A 19,790-nucleotide genomic window follows, 5' to 3' on the forward strand; every position below is an offset into this window, starting at 1 on the left:
GAGGTCAGATTATCTCAAGGTATAATGTGAGCTGCCACAGCTATGCTGATGACACACAACTGTATTTATCGATGGCACCCGACGACCCCGACTCTCTTGATTCACCTACCCCAATGTCTTACTTGTGTTTCTGAGTGGATGAGTAGTAATTTTCTCAAACTAAATAAGGAGAAATCTTAGTGATTGGCAAAAATGGATATAATGAAGGGATTAGAAATAAACTTGATCCATTAGGCTTAAAAGTCAAGACGGAGGTAAAGAATTTAGGGGTAACAATTGACTCTAACCTAAATTTTAAATCACATATTAATCAGATTACTAGGACATCATTTTTTAATTTAAGAAAAATAGCAAGAATTAGACTCCTTATAACTTTGCAAGATGATGAAAAATTCGTTCACGCTTTTCTTTTCAGTCGGCTAGATTACTGTAACACACTCCTCTCAGGACTACCAAAAAAAAAGACATCAATCAATTGCAACGAGTGCAGAATGCAGCTGCTGGAATCTTATCTAGGACAAGAAAATCTGAGCACATCACACCAGTTCTGATGTCACTACACTGGTTACCTGTGTCATTTAGAATTGACTTTAAAATACTGCTTATGGTTTATAAAGCCTTAAATAATCTCACTCCATCTCATATTTCAGAATGTCTTACAGCTTACACTCCAAATCGTAACCTTAGATCTTCAAATGAGTGTCTGCTTAGAATTCTAAGAGCTAAACTTAAAAGAAGTGGTGAGGTGGCCTTCTGCTGTTATGCACCTAAAATCTGGAATAGCTTACCGATAGAAATTCACCAGGCTAATACAGTGGAGCACTTTAAAACACTGCTGAAAACACATTACCTTAACAGGGCTTTCTCATAGCTTCATTTTAGTATGACCCTGATATTCTGTATATGCATTTAATTATCATTTTTATCATAGCTCCACAATCAGTACTAACCCCTACTTTCTCTGCTGTTCTTTATCCGGTTTTCTGTGGTGCTGATCTGCGCCACCACCACCTGATCAAAGCACCGTGATGTCCCTACATTGATGGATTGAGGGCCAGAAGTCCACATGACCATCATCGTCTAATTCTTCTGCATTAAACCTGAAAACCATGAGGACTGATTTAGATCATTGATGTCTGGTAGAATGCCTAGAGGGGGCTTGATGGTCTTGTGGCCTCGGGACCCCTGCAGATTTTGGTTTTTTTTTTTTCCTCCAGCCTTCCGGAGTGCTTTTTGTTTTTTCTGTCCTCCTGGCCATCAGACCTTACTTTATTCTTTGTTAATTAGTATTGCCTAATTTTATTTTTATATTTTTCATTCTTCATCTTGTAAAGCTCTTTGAGTTACATCATTTATATGAAAATGTGCTATAGAAATAAATGTTGTTGTTGTTATTGTTGAATCATGTGATGGACACAAGTTAGCCGGTCATGTGTTGACTCATTTTGTATCTCATTATTGTTTGGCTCATAATTAAGGAACAAAAGAAGTAACTGAGGTGTCTAAATCTTAAATAGCTGTAATTAAAGTAATTAATTGGCAGTACAAACAAGTCATTAATTAAGAAATTAATTAAGAGGGCCACTCGGCCCTCCTGGATCGAAGCTGGACACCCCTGTTTTAAAGAAAATAAATGGCAGTAAATGATGGGATTTATTATAAGGCACTGATTTATGGGATTTTTGTGGTGTAATGAAAAAGACTTTTCAATATTGCCGGTGGCTTTTACTGTAATGAAAGTGTTTGCACTTCATTTTCATTCACAGCGAGTTAGTCAGTATAAAGCCTGCTACATCTTTGACCTCATTAAACAGAAGTAGAAACTGAAGGCACGGCTTAACGCCTTTCTTTATTCCTTCTTTTTTCCAGGCACGTGTCAAATCGGCTGGGCTTTTTACTGTACGGGAGGCGGCGCTGCTGCTGCAATGCTGCTCTGCACCTGGCTGGCATGTTTTGCAGGAAAGAAGCAGAAGCAGTACCCCTACTGAAGGAAGGGCAGCTGACGAGACGGGCGATGAAGAACGTTCGATTGACATGCCACTTTGCATCTTAGATCTGTCACTCGAGGGAACCGAACTGCTGTTTTTTCCCCACAGGCGGCCGTGGAGTCTGGTGTGAACATCGATGAACTGAACCCGACCTAATGGACACCCTCCTGGAGCCCCTCTGAGACTGTGGCATTGATGGTCCATTTTTAAAGTTAAATTGTGTGCACAGTGTTATAGCTTCTTTTCTACTTGTCATATTTAAGGACCAAGCATATTACAATTTATGTAGTCATGTTCATGCGTTTTCTTCACTGGTAATAGCATATATAAACATGTAAGTTTGACATTATTCTTGTAAAGCTAAATATTTTTTACGTTATGCTGTCACCCTAATAATATTTTAAAATGCAATAATCTTTGGTACAGAGGCAGGGAATTTGCCTCCATTAATCATATTGTTCCATAACATGTACAACATTGACCAAGCATATTGAAGCACACAGATTATTTTAAATTACAAGAGTTCATTAAGAAGAGCCATTAGTCATTCAGAGGCTGCAAACGAACAATTCTGGCTGCTTAACAAGCAACAAAAGAAAGCAGTTTGGTACGTTTTTTAAAATGACAATACTCATTAAAATACTTTTCGTTACATTGAACAGCTGACCCCCGTCTGTTTTCTCGTTTCCATTGCCTGCAAGTTGCAGTATTTTCTGTTCACTGAAAAATAAAAGTTCAGGTTTTGTTGTGCCCCTCCTTTTTAAAAATTCCTTAATTAAGGCCATTGAATTCCATGAGAATTCTCGTATATGTTTCCATATAGTGTAGCACTGGTCTGGATAATTAGATTGAATACTGACTTCAATATTGCCGTAACTTCACACTTGGGTTCGCTTGAATTTGTACAGTTATAAAAGCTTAGGTCGCTCATCATATATGAACAAGTCAGCAAGGTGGCACAGTGTGTCGTGCTGCTACCTCTCGGCTCAAGGGACCCGAGTTTGAATCCCACCCAGGTCACTGTCTATGTGGAGTGATTTGTCGTGGCACTCCAGGTTACACCACCAAAATGTGTAGATGTGTATGTGAGTGTACTCTCTAGTGGTCTGGTCTCTCTTACAGGGTTAGGATTGTTCATTTCCAGCCTCCTGTGACCCATGACAGACAGACGCACGGGCTCTTTACATATTCTCCTACAAATACAGGACACCCCTATGGCCGGTTTATACACCGATGAGCCAGAATATTAAGAACACCTGCCTAATATGCTGTTGCTCCACCACTTGCTGCCAAAACATCTTTGAACCACCGAAGCACAAACTCTACAAGAGTTCCAAAATTGTCCTGTGGTATCTGGCATCAAGATGTTAGCAGCAGATCCTCTCACTCCTGTCATTTTCAAGGTGGAGCCACCATGGATTGGACTTGTTGTTCCAATACATCCATCCATCCATTTTCCAACCCGCTGAATCCGAACACAGGGTCACGGGTGTCTGCTGGAGCCAATCCCAGCCAACACAGGGCACAAGGCAGGAAACAATCCTGGGCAGGGTGCCAACCCACCGCAGGACACACACAAACACACCCAGCACACACTAGGGCCAATTTAGAATCGCCAATCCACCTAACCTGCATGTCTTTGGACTGTGGGAGAAAACCGGAGCGCCCGGAGGAAACCCACGCAGACACGGGAAAAACATACAAACTCCACGTAGGGAGGACCCGGGAAGCGAACCCAGGTCCCCAGATCACCCAACTGCGAGGCAGCAGCGCTACCCACTGCGCCACCGTGCCGCCCTGTTCCAATACATCCCACCCATATTCAAATAGTTTGACATCTGGGGAATTTGGACACCAGGATGACACCTCAAACTCTTCATCTTGATCCTTAAACTGTTACCGAAGAATTCATGCAGTGTGGGAGGGCGCCTAACCCTATTGAAAGATGCCACTTCCATTGCTCTGAAGGTGTGTGCCTGGTCTACAGCGATGTTTAGGTCGGTTGTATGCATCAAATTAAGCAGTCACTTGCGTGTCCAGACCCGGGGTTTCCCACCAGAAAATTGCCCTTACTTTCCACCACTGGCTTGTCTTCTTCCCATAGTGCATCCTGGTGCCATTTCTTCTCCAACAACCACGTAAAAGGCCATCCACACGGCACAACAGAAAATCCGGTGGATCCGAGGTCCAGTTCTGACGCTATCATGCTTATTGTGGGTGCTTTCGATGATGGACGGGGGTTAGCCTGGGCTCTCTGACTGGCCTGTGGCTATGCAATCCGTTACGCAGCAGGGTGTGATGCACTGCATGTTGGGACACATTACTTCAGTAAACATCATTAAAAGTAAGTGCAATTTGAGCCAGAGTATCCCTTCTGTTGGTTTGTAGCACACAGGATAGCCTTGGTTAACCTCTTGTCCCAGTGAGTCTTGGCTACCCATCATGCTTTCGGTGGTCCGTGTTTTATTTTCCTTCTTATGCCACTGTTGCCAGGTATTTATCATGGCTGACTGTGAGCCTTGCTGTTTCATATAAATAATGTGATCCAGTCATCTGAACATAACGATTTCACCCTAATGAAGTCGCTCAGGTTTTAGACCTGCCCATATCTTCTGCGTTCAACACGTCAACTACAAATACCTAAGGTCAGCTTACTGCCTCATGTATCCCTGATCTTGATATGCGCCATTGTGACTTCATAGTCCACATTCATGGGAGAGCTCAGAATGTTCTGGCACATCAGTGTATACTTGAGCATAATTAGGAATATATTTACATGTTTTGGTTTACATCTTCACACGTGTCTAATGTCTTATCCCATCTAGTTTTTTCTGGAGCCACTTTTTCTAGTGAGGGTCACAGTGCCAACAGTTCGATCCAGACTTTCATATTACTAGCTGCAGATTCCAGCTCATTCTGGAGAATTTCTGAGGCTTTCAATATTCCTCCCAGGATGCCTTGGATCTTCCATAAGGTCTCTTCCAGTGAGACGTGCCTGGGGGAGATCCGGGGGCAAACATCAAGATAGGCCCAAACCACCTCAATTGGATCCTCTTGATGTGGAGGAGCGGCGTCTCTACTTGGAGTTTTCTTGTTATCTGAATACCAAAACAAATCAAAAGTAAGATGGAAGTCTTAATTCTGCATGCGCAATTCTTCACACAAGTGTTAAAGTACTGACATATAACAAAATGAGGAACATGACGACGGTACACATAGAGGTAATCAGTGCATCACTATCACCTCCATATATGTAGAAAGAATGTCTCCGTCTGTTGGCAGGGGACATCAGCCACTGTTGGAAGTAATGTCTCTGTTTTTATTCATACACTTTCCAAAAGGGAAGTTCAATAAATTGAAAAGCTACAACATTTATACATCCTATTAATGTGTATAAATGGCAGTCGCATTTCTCCTCCATGACTCTCCGCTCTTAATTGCTAGTTAAGCAGCTCCATTTTGAATCTGCCAGGGGGATGCAGAAGATGTGTTGGTTGTGGTGGACTATAAAACATCCGTCTGTTTTCAAAGGAGAAATGGCTGTAAGTACGAAACTTCAAAATACTGTAGCTAGTTGTGTTCCATGGCCAGAGCGATTAAAGCCTAAGTCACATTAGACGATTTTTCTAGCGATTTTCAGTCGTGGCCTTCATTTACTCATCTTACTCAGTCGACAACGTGCTCCCATGAAGACGATCACCTAATACGGAGTTCCCATCTCCGGTCCTGCAGGGCCCCAGTCATTCTAACCCTTTTCTTAATTAGCGGCCTTTTTTGTTTTTGCTGCTAATTAACTTCTTTTGAATTAATTTTAATGAGTTTGTTTTTTAAGATTTGTTCCCCTGAATTTCTTCATCGTTCCTCTGAATTGCTTAATTTCTTTCCTTAAATGGCACCCAAACAGAAATGAAATGTGAAGTAAGTGAGTTGACAGAAGAGCAACTAAGTCAGGGCCTGAATCTCCAAACCAATTTCACTCCAACCAGTTACTTAATTAGGCGCCGATTCTTGTTAATAATTAAACCCGTTCTTTACCTCCATGGCTTGTTGCTGTTCTCATTGTGCAATAGCAAACATTTCCGAAATTGTTGATTTTCTCTTTTCTAAGAGCTCTGTTCAAATGTTTTGGGGACCTGAACAGATCAACATTCCTGAGACCTTCATCTTTCTTTATTTTCAGACATTGTATGATGGACACAGTTTGCTGTTCCTGTTTTGGCTCATTTTGTATCTCATTATTGTTTGGCTGCTAATTAAGGAACAAGAAACAATTAAGGGGTTCTGAGTCTTCAAGAGCAGGTCAATTAAAATTAATTCAAAAGAAATTAATTAGGAGCAATAAACATGTCACTGATTAAGAAAAGGGTTAGAATGAAAACCTGCAGCCACTGGGGCCCTCCAGGACTGGAGTTGAGGACCCCTGGTCTAATATAACATGCCTAATGACCGACACCATTTAGTCTGTGACTGGGTATGGTAAAATCAAACTGGTTTGATTTCCTCATTAGTTGGAGGGGTGGGCTGTACACACAGGACAGCTGACAACCAAATGAACCAATGAATGCTCATCTGGAAGTACCATGCATAGAATTCATGAGTTTTTTTGACCCTCACAAACAGAACAGAAGCCCGTCTTTCTGATGCCTCATCTATTGCATGCCATAACAGAATGAAAAAAAGAACTAAAGGGCACTTCGGGCAGAGATTGCGCTCAACTCGCTGCAGCTGTTAACCCTTCATAAAGCGCCAACTCCATCAGACAACACGAAACAGGAGCGAGCACAACTGTACCGTAAGATCAACACTCAGTTGGCATTGCCACCAGGGGGCACTGCAGCTTCCCAAACACCCGACACAAACAGCCTTAGACACAAGACAAAGAGTTTTATTGTGGGAAACTCTTACAGGAAGCATTTCCCATTCCACAACCACATGGCAACAAATAACAAACTGCAACTTTTCTTTTAACTTGTCACTCTCTTTCTCTCTCTGCCTCAACTCCTCCAACCATTCATTGTCCTCCTCATCCCAACTCCGCCTATTAATTGCGGTAGGCGGCTTCTTTTATGTGAAATGCGGGAGTACTTCCGGTGTCCCATAATCATGGCCCAGGAGCACTTCTGAGTTCATCCAATGGGACTGAGCCAAAGAACTCCAGTTCCCACAATGCCCTACCGCACTTTACCTTCTCCAGTCCCACTAAGCTGTGGGGGTAAGTCTCCTGGTTGGCATCCCTCACACGGTAAAAGTGACGTGTGCTACGATTTTTCGGTCATGTAGTTTGACATGGTGCAGCGAATGCGATCGACAAATCTGACATGCCCCATGACAAAAAGCCACATAAAGTGACATCGGCTTAATCAATTGTAGTCAATGGCAAAAAGCGTCATGTGTCATTTTACCTCTCTAATTCTAATAAATGTCTGCTTCCTCTACTTTTTTTCTGCTGGAGATTTGACAGAAAAGTATCAAAGCACAATTTATTTTTGTTCATTTCAGTTTAGTTATCTCAAATTGACAATGCAATCAGGATCCTTTAATTCTGTGGTTGTCTGGTCTTTGTCTTTATGTTACAATCCTAAATATGGCAATAATGATACAGTATGCAACACCTAGCGTAATCTCAACATCTATCAATATGCAGCAAGAGCAAAGACAGTAGTGCACACATTATGCAATAAATCGATTTCACAGCATCTAGAACAGCAGCTACTGTGGACGTCACGATCCACGAGGCCTTATAAAGATGGTGGGCTTCAGAATTACAACTCTAGGGGTGTCAAACCTTTTGACTGCTGTAAAGAAAGATGGGGGGGCCTTGTCAAGAGTGACCTGAAACTTTTGACCCATTTTAATAAATAAAGTAATGAAATTGCGCTGCTTGTTTATAGTGCATTACCAAATTAGAAGTTTCTTTGTAACTGCAATAATATCCTAAGCACAACCTAATAAATACTATTAATTGTAAATGGAAATGCCTTATTTTTAAAGTATATAACCCAGTATTAGGACAATTTCTGTTTTCACTATCAACATATTGTAGTGTGTGATATTATTTGAGCATTTTATATATTTGGAAAAAGAATACTTTACCAAAAGGTCTTCCAGTAAGTGGGATTCTCATAGAATTTCTTCCAAGACTTACAAGGAAAGCATCATTGGAAGGTCAGAGAAGTACCTGAAGAAACTGAACGTCAACTGATGAGGCCATCTGAAGTTCTCAATGGCAGGTTTTATCCTTGCGTCCTGTTGGACTTGTAGGTGTTTTTGCTGTTCATTTGATGCATAATTAGGATCAACAGTAGATTATTTTGCCTTACTAGCTGAGACTTTTTAAGAACCTTAACAGTTCAGCATTGAGAGAAAAGCCACCCAGTTTTGCATTATTAAAATTCAATAAAAGATCAGAGTCCAGCTCACGTGGACAGTGCGGAATGACAAGCCTTCGTGAGAGCACAACGGACGTAGCTGCTTAACAAACTTCTGTATGCGGAAATACATCTGCTTAAACTGGGCACGGAAAGATTTAGGCTGGTAAAGCCTGTTAATATGTTTAGTTTACCGTTGCTGTACTATATTGTATATTATTAGTATACTAGGATTTGTATAAATGTATGTTTTTATTTCATCACATTTGTAAATAAATTATTTGCAAATGAATTCATAAAGTGTCATCATATAATTTAAGAGAATATCTTGTGCACAATGCAGCTGCTGTTAACATGGTGGGGTTTGGTTGTGTATGACGTCACAGAGGCACAGAACGCTGACTGTTCAATGGCGCCTCTCTACTTGAATCATTTCTTGTTCCTTGTAGAAGAAAAGATCAAAACAAAACAGCCATTGCTCTGCCTTGAAGTACTGACAGAAATGTATGCAATTAAAATGACACAAATGTTGAAGGCTACACAGAAAGTCATTAACATCTGAGACATGAAAAGCAACATACAGTAAGTGTCCTCGGGGGTCCCAGATGCACCGCACGCTGCGCATACTAAGCAAGTGCAGTTTATTTTCATAAGAGTTTTTATCCTGTACGAGAAATTAGAGTTCATTTAGACCAGCATATAAATGTAAATGATATTCAGTAGAGCTGCAATGTTTACTAAAGTACTTTTTTTAGTGGGAATACATTTACAAGTTTCCTGTTCTTCACACTGTGTGGTTTGAAAAAAAAAATTTAAAAACTTGTGAAGAAAAAAGTGGAAGGAACATCTCGTGCTGAGTTGCTGGTTAGTATTAAAACCCGAATATTAGCAAACGTGTTACTTTAAAACATTCAAGAAAGTTTTCACAAGGATAGGCCATTCAGCCCAACAAAGCTCGCCAATCCTGCTTAATAATAATAATTCTTTGCATTTATATATTGCTTTTTTCTCACTACTCAAAGCGCTCACCAATTGCAGGTTAAGGGCCTTGCTCAAGGGCCCAACAGAGCAGAGTCCCTATTGGCGTTTACGTAAAACCTTCCGATTGCCAGTGCAGATCCCTAGCCTCAGAGCCACCACTCCTTACCACACACTGCTTACCTAAATCTCTCCAAAATAACATCAAGTCAAGTCCTGAAGATCCCTCAAGTCCAGAGGCCTCATTTATAAAGCATGCGTACACACAAAAAGAGGCTTGAAACGTGCGTACGCAACTTCACACGCAAACGTCAGGATCGATCAAAGAAAACTTGGTGCAAATGTGCTTGCGTATGTTTATGGCAAAACTGACCCATGTGTACGCAACATTTTGGAGAAGACGGGAAATGAAAACACCCTTAATCAAGTAGGGAGATGTTGTGAAACCAGCTAAATGATGACACATGCATAATAAGTTATAATGCTGAGTCGATTATTATAATATGCCTAATCCTACCTCTGGTATCAAATAACTGAAAGGATGCAATTTATAGAACAACAGACAGGCTAACATCCCAAGTTACAGTAACTTGTCCTTAGAATGATATGAAAAATACACTGCTCAAAAAAATTAAAGGAACACTTTGAAAACATATCAGATCTCAATGGGAAAAAAAATCCTGCTGGATATCTCTACAGATATGGGCTAGTAATGTGTTAGGAATGAAAGGATGCCACGTCGTTTGATGGAAATGAAAATTATCAACTTACAGAGGGCTGAATTCAAAGAAACCCCACAAAATCAAAGTGAAAAAATGATGCGGCAGGAAGGCTAGTCCATTTTGCCAAAATGGACCGAAACATAATGTCCCAGAGGTGTTCTGTGGGATTTAGTAGGTCGGGTGAGCGTGGGTCCAGTCAATGATATCAATTCCTTCATCCTCCAGGAACTGCCTGCATACTCTCGCCACATGAGGCCGGGCATAGTCGTGCACCAGGAGGAACCCAGGACCCACTGCACCAGCATAGGGTCTCACAATGGGTCCAAGGATTTCATCCCGATACCTAATGGCAGTCAAGGTGCTGTTGTCTAACCTGTAGAGGTCTGTGCATCTGTCCAGACCATCACTGATCCACCACCAAACCAGTCATGCCGAACGATGTTAAGGGGCAGCATAACATTCTCCATGGCTTCTCCAGATCCTTTCACGTCTGTCACATGTGCTCAGGGTGAACCTGCTCTCATCTGTGAAAAGCACAGGGCGCCACTGGTGGATGTGTCAATTCTGGTATTCTATGGCAAATGCCAATCGAGCTCCACGGTGCCGGGCAGTGAGCACAGGGCCCACTAGAGGCTGTCAGGCCCTCAGGCCACCGTCATGAAGTCTGTTTCTGATTGTTTGGCCAGAGACATTCACACCAGTGGCCTGCCTGCTGGAGGTCATTTTATAGGCTCTGGCAGTGCTCATCCTGTTCCTCCTCGCCCAAAGGAGCAGATACCAGTGGGTCCTCCTGATGGGTTAAGGACCTTCTACGGCCCTGTCCAGCTCTCCTAGAGTAACAGCCTGTCTTCCAGAATCTCCTCCATGCCCTTGAGACTCTGCTGGGAGACACAGCAAACCTTCTGGCAATGATACGTATTGATGTGCCAACCTGGAGAAGTTGGAATACCTGTGCAACCTCTGCAGGGTCCAAGTATAACCTCATGCTACCAGTAGTGACACTGACCGTAGCCAAATGAAAAACAAGTGAAAAAACAGATGAGGAAGGAAAAATGTCACTGGGCTCCACCTGTTAAACCATTCATTCTTGTTTTGGGGGTCGTCTCATTGTTGACCCTCTAGGTCACCTGTTGTCGATTTCATTAACACCAAAGCAGCTGAAACTGATTAACAAGCCCCTCTGCTACTTAATTGTCCAGATCAGTAGTTCAGAAGTTTCATTGACTTGATGCTATACTCTCATTAAAAAGTGTTCCAGTATATAATGGATGAGTGGAGAGAAGCTGAGCATGCCATCACACACCTAGATGTGAATGGGGACAAGGGTCATACCTAAGGACTGAGTTCCAAGGGACAGCCATTGTTCACAGCTAAACGTACCTAACCCTGATCCTCAGATGTGATTCAAATGATGTACAGACTGTAGAAGAGCCAATACTGCATATTTGCACTGAGGAACTTGTATGGTTTTCATCAGTTTATATCAGCTACCTGTTGTCACTTCTCAGGGAGATGGCCAACATGTCAGGAATTTCTCCATCAAGCTTCACTCCATTGTGCCTGCTGTGCTGGAAGTCATTAATCGATCGGTGAGGTACTACATCCACTTTTCGTTTGATGTGAGTACACATACTGTGCATTAAAAGTAACATGTTTTGGCCATCATAAAAAGGCAATTTGAAGAGGTGTTCAGTTCTCCTAGTAAATTTGGTGCGATTGACGGCACTCATATTACAAGAAAGGCACCTGGCAAGAATGCAGCTGCTTTTGATAACCGTGAGCAGTGACATTCCATTAAAGTCATCCAAGATGAGACTGGCAAACATTGTGTCTGAAAGGCCAGTGTCAACTCGTGATTCGTTTATTTTGAAGCAAAGTAGCTTTGACTGTGCTGCACATGGTGGTCGGCTTGTTGGTAATGTAACTGGCCAAATCCTCGGTTTTTAATATAGCCTGTACTATTGATTGTAACAGCACTGATGTCATTACACGTGCCAAGTGAGAGCAGCTACCCACTCAGACATTGGTGCCCCACATCTTTCCCAGAACCCTGAGTGCTAAAGAGAGACACTTTAATGCCATCTTGCACTCTCAATTACGGAACACAACCAAATGCTCCTGAATGAAGGTGGTGGAGTCTCGACGTGTCAGGAGGGAGAGGCTGCTCTACCAATCAATGGAGTTCTGCAGCATCGTGATTACATATGTATGAGGTTGATTAGCATGCTCCATATATGGATGTTCCAGGGTGGTGTCCATGGCGCATGCACGTACGTATATTTACAAGGTGATTGTGATTTATAAAGGGAAAATTGTGTAGAAATGTGCGTTTATACAAGTAAATCTGATTTTTGATTTTTTTTTTTTTTTGACATACAACCCCAATTCCAATGAAGTTGGGACATTGTGTAAAACATAAATAAAAACAGAATACAATTATTTGCAAATCCTTTTCAACTCATATTCAATTGAATACACTACAAAGACAAGATATTGAATGTTCAAACTGATAAACTTTATTGTTGTTTTGCAAATCTTCACTCATTTTGAATTTGATGCCTGCAACACGTTCCAAAAAAGCTGGGACAGGGGCATGTTTACCACTGTGTTATATCACCTTTCCTTTTAACAACACTCAATAAGCGTTTGGGAACTGAGGACACTAAGTGTTGAAGCCATGTAGGTGGAATTCTTTCCCATTCTTGCTTGATGTACAACTTCAGTTGCTCAACAGTCCAGGGTCTCCGTTGTTGTATTTTGCGCTTCATAATGCGCCACACATTTTCAATGGGAGACAGGTCTGGACTGCAGGCAGGCCAGTCTAGTACCCGCACTCTTTTACTACGAAGCCACGCTGTTGTAACACATGCAGAACGTCGCTTCACATTGTCCTGCTGAAATAAGCAGGGACGTCCCTGAAAAAGACGTCACTTGGATGGCAGCATATGTTGCTCCAAAACCTGTATGTACCTTTCAGCATTAATGGTGCCTTCACAGATGTGCAAGTTACCCATGCCATGGGCACTAACACACCTCCATACCATCACAGACGCTGGCTTTTGAACTTTGCGCTGATAACAATCTGGATGGTCCTTTTCCTCTTTGGCCCAGAGGACATGACGTCCATGATTTCCAAAAACAACTTGAAATGTGGACTCGTCAGACCACAGCACACTTTTCCACTCTGCGTCAGTCCATCTCAGATGAGCTCAGGCCTAGAGAAGCCGGCGGCGTTTCTGGGTGTTGTTGATATACAGTAGTATATGGCTTTCGCTTTGCATGGTAGAGTTTTAACTTGCACTTGTAGATGTAGTGACGAACTGTGTTAACTGACAATGGTTTTCTGAAGTATTCCTGAGCCCACGTGGTAATATCCTTTACAGAATGATGTCGGTTTTTAATGCAGTGCTACCTGATGGATCGAAGGTCACGGGCATCCAGTGTTGGTATTCGGCCTTGCCGCTTACGTGCAGAGACTTCTTCAGATTCTCTGAATCTTTTGATGATATTATGGACAGTAGATGATGAAATCCCTAGATTCCTTGCAATTGTACGTTAAGAAATGTTCTTAAACTGCTGGACTATTTGCCCACGCAGTTGTTCACAAAGTGATGAACCTCACCCCATCCTTGCTTGTGAACGACTGATCCTTTTGGGGATGCTCCTTTTATACCCAATCATGACAAACACCTGTTTCCAATTAACCTGTTCACCTGTGGAATGTTCAAAACAGGTGTTTTTTGAACATTCCTCAACTTTCCCAGTCTTCTGCTGCCCCTGTCCCAGCTTTTTTGGAACGTGTTGCAGGCATCAAATTCAAAATGAGTGAAGATTTGCAAAACAACAATAAAGTTTATTAGTTTGAATATTCGATATCTTGTCTTCGTAGTGTATTCAATTGAATATAGGTTGAAAAGGATTTGCAAATCATTGTATTCTGTTTTTATTTATGTTTTACACAACGTCCCAACTTCATTGGAATTGGGGTTGTATATTTTTAATGTTTATTTGGTGTGTGCGCATTTTTTCACGCTTGAAGTTTTATAGATGAGGACTTTGCTCTCCATCACACTACTTGGTCATTTATGCTGTGTCTCTGTGGTTCTTTGCATGAAGAAAGACTTCCCAACATTTGTTTGAAATCTGACCTTAACAAGTTACATTTTGAAAAATCTTTACAAAGCTTGAATGAATAGACAGCATAACAAAAAACGAGAGTTAGGCAGCATGAAGTTCTATAACTACTGAAGTGTTAAACCCAGTGTGTTATTCTATGCTGCAGTCTCCTGGGGTGTCCTCTCCTTGAGTTCAAAACACACACAATGCCTGAACAAACTTTAGCATGAAAGCCTGCTCCTGGACACACTGGAAGCTGCTGTGGAAAACAAGATGGTGGCAAAATTAGATAATCCTCTCCACTGCCCTCCGGAAGGCGCTGTCTTGGAGCACATTTAGCCACAGGCCAATTCCACCATGATATGCTAAGAAACGCCTCTGGGAATCTCTTCTGCCCATTGCTATCATGCAAATCAATGCTTCCTCCCTATGTCTAAAACTAAATGCTGATACTCTAAGTACTGGTCGCAATTTCTGCAAAATATTCATTTATCTCTTGTCATGCATGAGCACATGGGGAGCGGTTTAAGGACCCAATGGGCGCCACGGCATGTCGTGCCAGGGGACTATGGCAGGGTACTAACCTCTCTTTTTATCTTTCTCCAGAAAGAACGAAGCACCACCACCATAATTATTCCCGGAAGACTGCTGATTCCACCCACTTCTGGGTTCCTTTCTTACATCTGGTGCCCTCCTGATGACATCATTTACCCATCTATCTTCACGGCTTCCCCATCATTTCATCACTTCCTGTCTTTCGTTATAAATTGTCCGCTCAACAATTTTTTTTTGTTGCCTATTGTACTGAGTTTTGAAACCACTGACGAACCTTAAATTTTCTTTACAGTATATGGGGCCTAAAAAACCCCAAACCTGCACAATTGTGTGTGTGGTTTCTCTACACTAGGATCATATTATTTGTCCTGTGTAATGAGAACACTCAACAACAATAAAGAGTTGGAAGGTGCCACCAGGCGACCCTGTGTAATTGCAGGAAAGCAGTTTTCAGTAGAAATCGAAAGAATGTCTTTTTGAGACACGCGTCCACAACAGAACTGAATTAATGGTGGCTGTGTTCCGGTCTTATGAGTTCCAGGCAGGAGAAAGCTGGACCTGGAGGGTTGGACAAAGAAAGCAACATCAGCGGTGGAATGGCAGTCAAACTTCCGTTTTGCAGAAGAAGGAAGAGAAAAAGCGTCTACCTCTGGTTCAGTGGGAAATTACTGTCACTCGAGCCCTTAACCCAGTGGTCCTCAATCACGATCCTGGAGGGCCGCAGTGGCTGCAGGTTTCCTAATTAGAAGACAGTCCATGCTGATAATGAAACTTGGTATTGAACTGTTTGGCTAGTTAATGCTTGCATTCATCCAAGAGAAATTTGAATTGCACTATAGAGTTTCCTTCTGTGAGAACATTATCTATGTGTTTTGTGGACCAGAATAGATTTAAACTTAATGGTCCTTCCAATTCCCCTCTCATTCATTTCTAAACATGTTTTATCATAGATACTTCATGGTAAGCATGTGAGCTGGAGACCTGCTGGTTTATTGGTTCTCTGCATCTCATTATTAACTAACGTCTGGTTAAGGAAACAGGCAACAATTAAAACTTAAATGCAGCTGCTAAAATCTAAAATAGGCAATTAAGGGTTCTGAATGGCAACAGGCAAGAGAGCTAAAATTAAGGCCAAAAAACGTATTGCTTTATTAGTAAATAAAAGGGTTCTAATTAAGAAATTGGTTATAGTGAAAACATGCTGCCATAGCAGACCTCCAGGAGTGTAACTGAGGACCTCTGATCTACAAAGGAACTACAATTTGTATTTGATGAATGAACGCACTAAGAAGGCATAGAGTTAAACATCAAGATTCATTATCAGCAAGGACTGAGTTCTAATTAGGACACTGACTGGTGTGAGATACCAGCCCAGCCACAGACACACAGACACCGGATGTCCCGAATATTCACACGCTTTTATTTCTCTAACAATGACAAACAGCACCACAATGCCCAAACCGGCCAACTCAGTCCCTTTTCTCTCTCTCTCTCTCTCTCTCTCTCTCTTATCCTTTCTTTTTCCTCTTCGGCCACCTTCTCCTTCTCCTCCTCAGGCTCCAGTCTTCTCCCTCCCGACCCTGGCCCTGAGTGGAGTGCGGCGGCCTCCTTTGTACTGCTCCAGGTGCTTTTTGATTAACATCCGGCAAAATTCCGGGTGTGGCTGAACTGCTGCATATGGGTTCAGCTCCTCTTCTGGCCACACTTCCTGTTGTGGTGGAAGTGCTGTCGAACCACCATTCTGGAACTGTCCAGGCACCCCCTGGCGGTGGCCACATCCCCCTACAGGGTTGAGTGTCCTGGTTCCGTGGCCCCCATGCAACCCAGGAAGACTGCCCTCTCATGTTTCAGGGAAAATACAGCCCCTCTCCCGGTCGTTCCCTTCTTCTGGCGTCCCAGTGAGGTAATGTCCCCAGACATCTTTCACACTGGCCACTGCGGCCCTCCAAGACCATGATTAAGGACCACTGCCTTAAGCTGTCTCCCATGCACATGTGTGTGACACCAGCATGTCTGTGTCTTTGTTTTTTATGTTTCTGCTGCTGTATGCATCTAAAGTTCCCCATGGAACTCATTAAACTTTATCTAATCTAATCGAATGTAAAAATAAGCAAAATGAAAAGACATGGCAGTAGCTGCAAAACCCTGACCTCTGACGTCCAACCAAAGGGTTTAAAGAAGTTCCATCACTAACAGTTGGATTTGCCTCCTTGGTTATGACCGCTGCACGTCTCTGACTTCATCTCCCCGTCCTTTAATTTGCTCACAATAATCTCCAGAGACTACGAAATACTGGAGACTAATGGTACAAACACAACAGACATATGTTTCTGATACAGGACTTGGACCTGATCTATAAGGTACAGTAGGATTGCTGGTCTGGAATAAGTTTCTTCCAGTTTGCACCTTCAACTTTCATTCCCATGACCTGAATGTATTTTTGAAGAAAGAATGACCTGCAGGAACTCCTGGGGAAGCCATTCTACATCTACTACTACCCTTAGTGGCTTCAGGTGTCCCTTCAATTCTAGACATCAATTCCCCTTTAAAGGACGAGGCCAAGGAGAAGAAGGGAGGTACATTTCTAGATCTTAGTAAGTGTTTAGAGCCTTTCTGTTTAGTTGAGCTGCTTATTAGAATAAATACATTTAATTCAACTGAAGTGAATTGGACATGATAATTAAATTCAGAGAATTCTGCTTTGACAATGAAAACCTGAATAGTTAATGCAAACGTTTACTCTGCAGTGAAGTTAGGTTGTGAACGTTGGAAAATAAATGTTTATGAGATGAGAATGAGATTACTGCACATGAAATAATTGAAGGAAAAGACAAATCAGTCAGAATTAGATCAGATCAAACCTGATTGTGCAGATGAATAATTTATTACAGAGCTAAAATAAAAATGTTTCCGTTGGTTAAGGAGTAAAAGAACAATAAAAAAAGGAATCACTGGGGTTTGGAAAGTCAAATGATTTGGTGGGAAACAGAAAGCAAAGTGAGACTGATGGAATCAAATACTGACGGTGGTTAAATATTAATCATAGAACTCCTCAATTTAGTCCTGAGAGGGTCAGAGGGGGAGCAGATTTTCATCTACTATTCATTTGTTTTCTAGACCCTCTTAATATGAATTTTGGCTACAATACTGGCATCTTTGGTGAACCCATCCAGGACTGCAGGACCATTTATCACAGAGAATATTCACTTGCACAGGGAAAATTTACAGTCACTGGTTAACCTAATGTGTGCATCTAGAGTTGTCTGAAAAATACGAGGTGACGCAGACATGGCAAAAAGGATGTGAGGCCTCCAAAAACAACAACAACAACAACAACATTTACTTATTTCTATAACACATTTTCATACAAATGATGTCACTCAATGTGCTTTACATGATGAAGAAAGAGAAAAAAGACAAAATAAATACAAATTAAAATTAGGGAACACTAATTAACATAGAATAAAAGTAAGGACCGATGGCCAGGGAGGAAAGAAAAAAACAAAAAAAAAAAAAAACTCCAGACAGCTGGAGAAAAAAATAAAATCTGCAGGGGCTCCAAGGCCACGAGACCACCCAGCCCCCTCTAGGCATTCTACCTAACATCAATGACCTCAATCAGTCCTCATTGTATTCAGGGTTCACATGGAAGAATTTGATGATGACGGTCATGTGGACTTCTGGCCTTTAATCCATCAATGTAGGAACTGCATGGTGCTTTGATCAGATGGTGGTGGTGGTGCAGATCATCACCACAGAAAACCGGAAAAAGAACAGCAGAGAGAGTAGGGGTTAGTATGGATTTTAGATCCACCGTGAATGATAATGATAATTAATTGAATATACAGAGCATCAGGATTAAAGTAAGATGAAGCTATGAGAAAGCCATGTTAAAGTAATGTGTTTTCAACAGTTTTTTTAAAGTGCTCCACCATATTAGCCTGGCAAATTTCTATTGGTAAACTATATCAGATTTTAGGTGCATAACAGCAGAAGGCCGCCTCACCACTTCTTTTAAGTTTAGCTCTTGGAATTCTAAGTAGACACTCATTTGAAGATTTAAGGTTATGATTTGGGGTGTAAGGTGAAAGGCATTCTGAAATATAAGATGGAGCAGATTATTGAAGGTTTTGTAAACTATTAGCAGTATTTTAAAGTCAATTCTAAATGACACAGGTAACCAGTGTAGTGATATCAAAACTGGAGAGATGTGCTCGGATTTTCTTTTCCTAGTTAAGATTCGGGCAGCTGCATTCTGCACTCATTGCACTCCTACCACAGACCTCACCAAAGTCACACTTCCCTCGTACATATCCTGTACAACTCTTACATACTTCTCTGCCACTCCCGACTTCCTCATACAATACCACAGCTCCTCTCGAGGCACCCTGTCATATGCTTTCTCCAGGTCCTCAAAGATGCAATGCAACTCCTTCTGGCCTTCTCTATACTTCTCCATTAACAGCCTCAGAGCAACCATCACATCTGTGGTGCTGGCAAGAGAAATAGAGGAAGGCCTAAGAGAAGGTTTATGGATGTGGTGAGGGAGGACATGCAGGTGTAACAGAACAAGTTGCAGAGGACAGGATGATATGGAAGAAGATGATCCGCTGTGGCGACCCCTAACGGGAGCAGCCGAAAGAAGAAGAAGAAGAAGAAGATTCGATTAAAACAGAAGCACCAACAGAGCTAAGCCACGTTTCAATTAGTGCAATAAAATCAATTTTTCTATCACTAAAAAGATCGTTGATGGAAAACGTCTTGTTGGTTAAAGCTCTAACATTTAATAAAGCCATATTTAATGTTTTGGAAGAGCAGAACTGAATTGTATGTACGTTATGGGTATTTGAGATAGAAATTAAGTTATTTTTATTAGTGCCACTCTGTGTGTATTTTTTATTTAATCTATAATCTATTTTTATAGTTTTAATACATTGTTCATCTAGAAGTGTAATTGTAATTAAATTATTCGTATTTATGCTGCACTGCCTAGTTTTTTTTACATGCATTAATGCAGTGCACTTTGAAGGAAGATTTTGTTACCAAATTATCATGTCCTAGCA

At 41.6% G+C, this 19,790-nt stretch overlaps 1 protein-coding gene across 1 annotated transcript in view; it reads left to right on the top strand.

Moving 5' to 3' along the window:
- Window positions 1-8,648, top strand: part of LOC114642701 (LHFPL tetraspan subfamily member 6 protein) — a 222,672-nt gene extending 214,024 nt beyond the window's left edge. Inside the window, exon 4 of the mRNA XM_051926378.1 lies at window positions 1,870-8,648. Coding sequence (XP_051782338.1) covers window positions 1,870-1,988 — 119 coding nt within the window. The 3' untranslated portion in view covers window positions 1,989-8,648. The remainder of the gene's footprint in view (window positions 1-1,869) is intronic.
- Window positions 8,649-19,790: the final 11,142 nt, after the last annotated feature.

The sequence above is a fragment of the Erpetoichthys calabaricus genome, chromosome 4 (assembly GCF_900747795.2).
Source record: "Erpetoichthys calabaricus chromosome 4, fErpCal1.3, whole genome shotgun sequence".
Taxonomy (NCBI): Eukaryota; Metazoa; Chordata; class Cladistia; order Polypteriformes; family Polypteridae; genus Erpetoichthys; species Erpetoichthys calabaricus.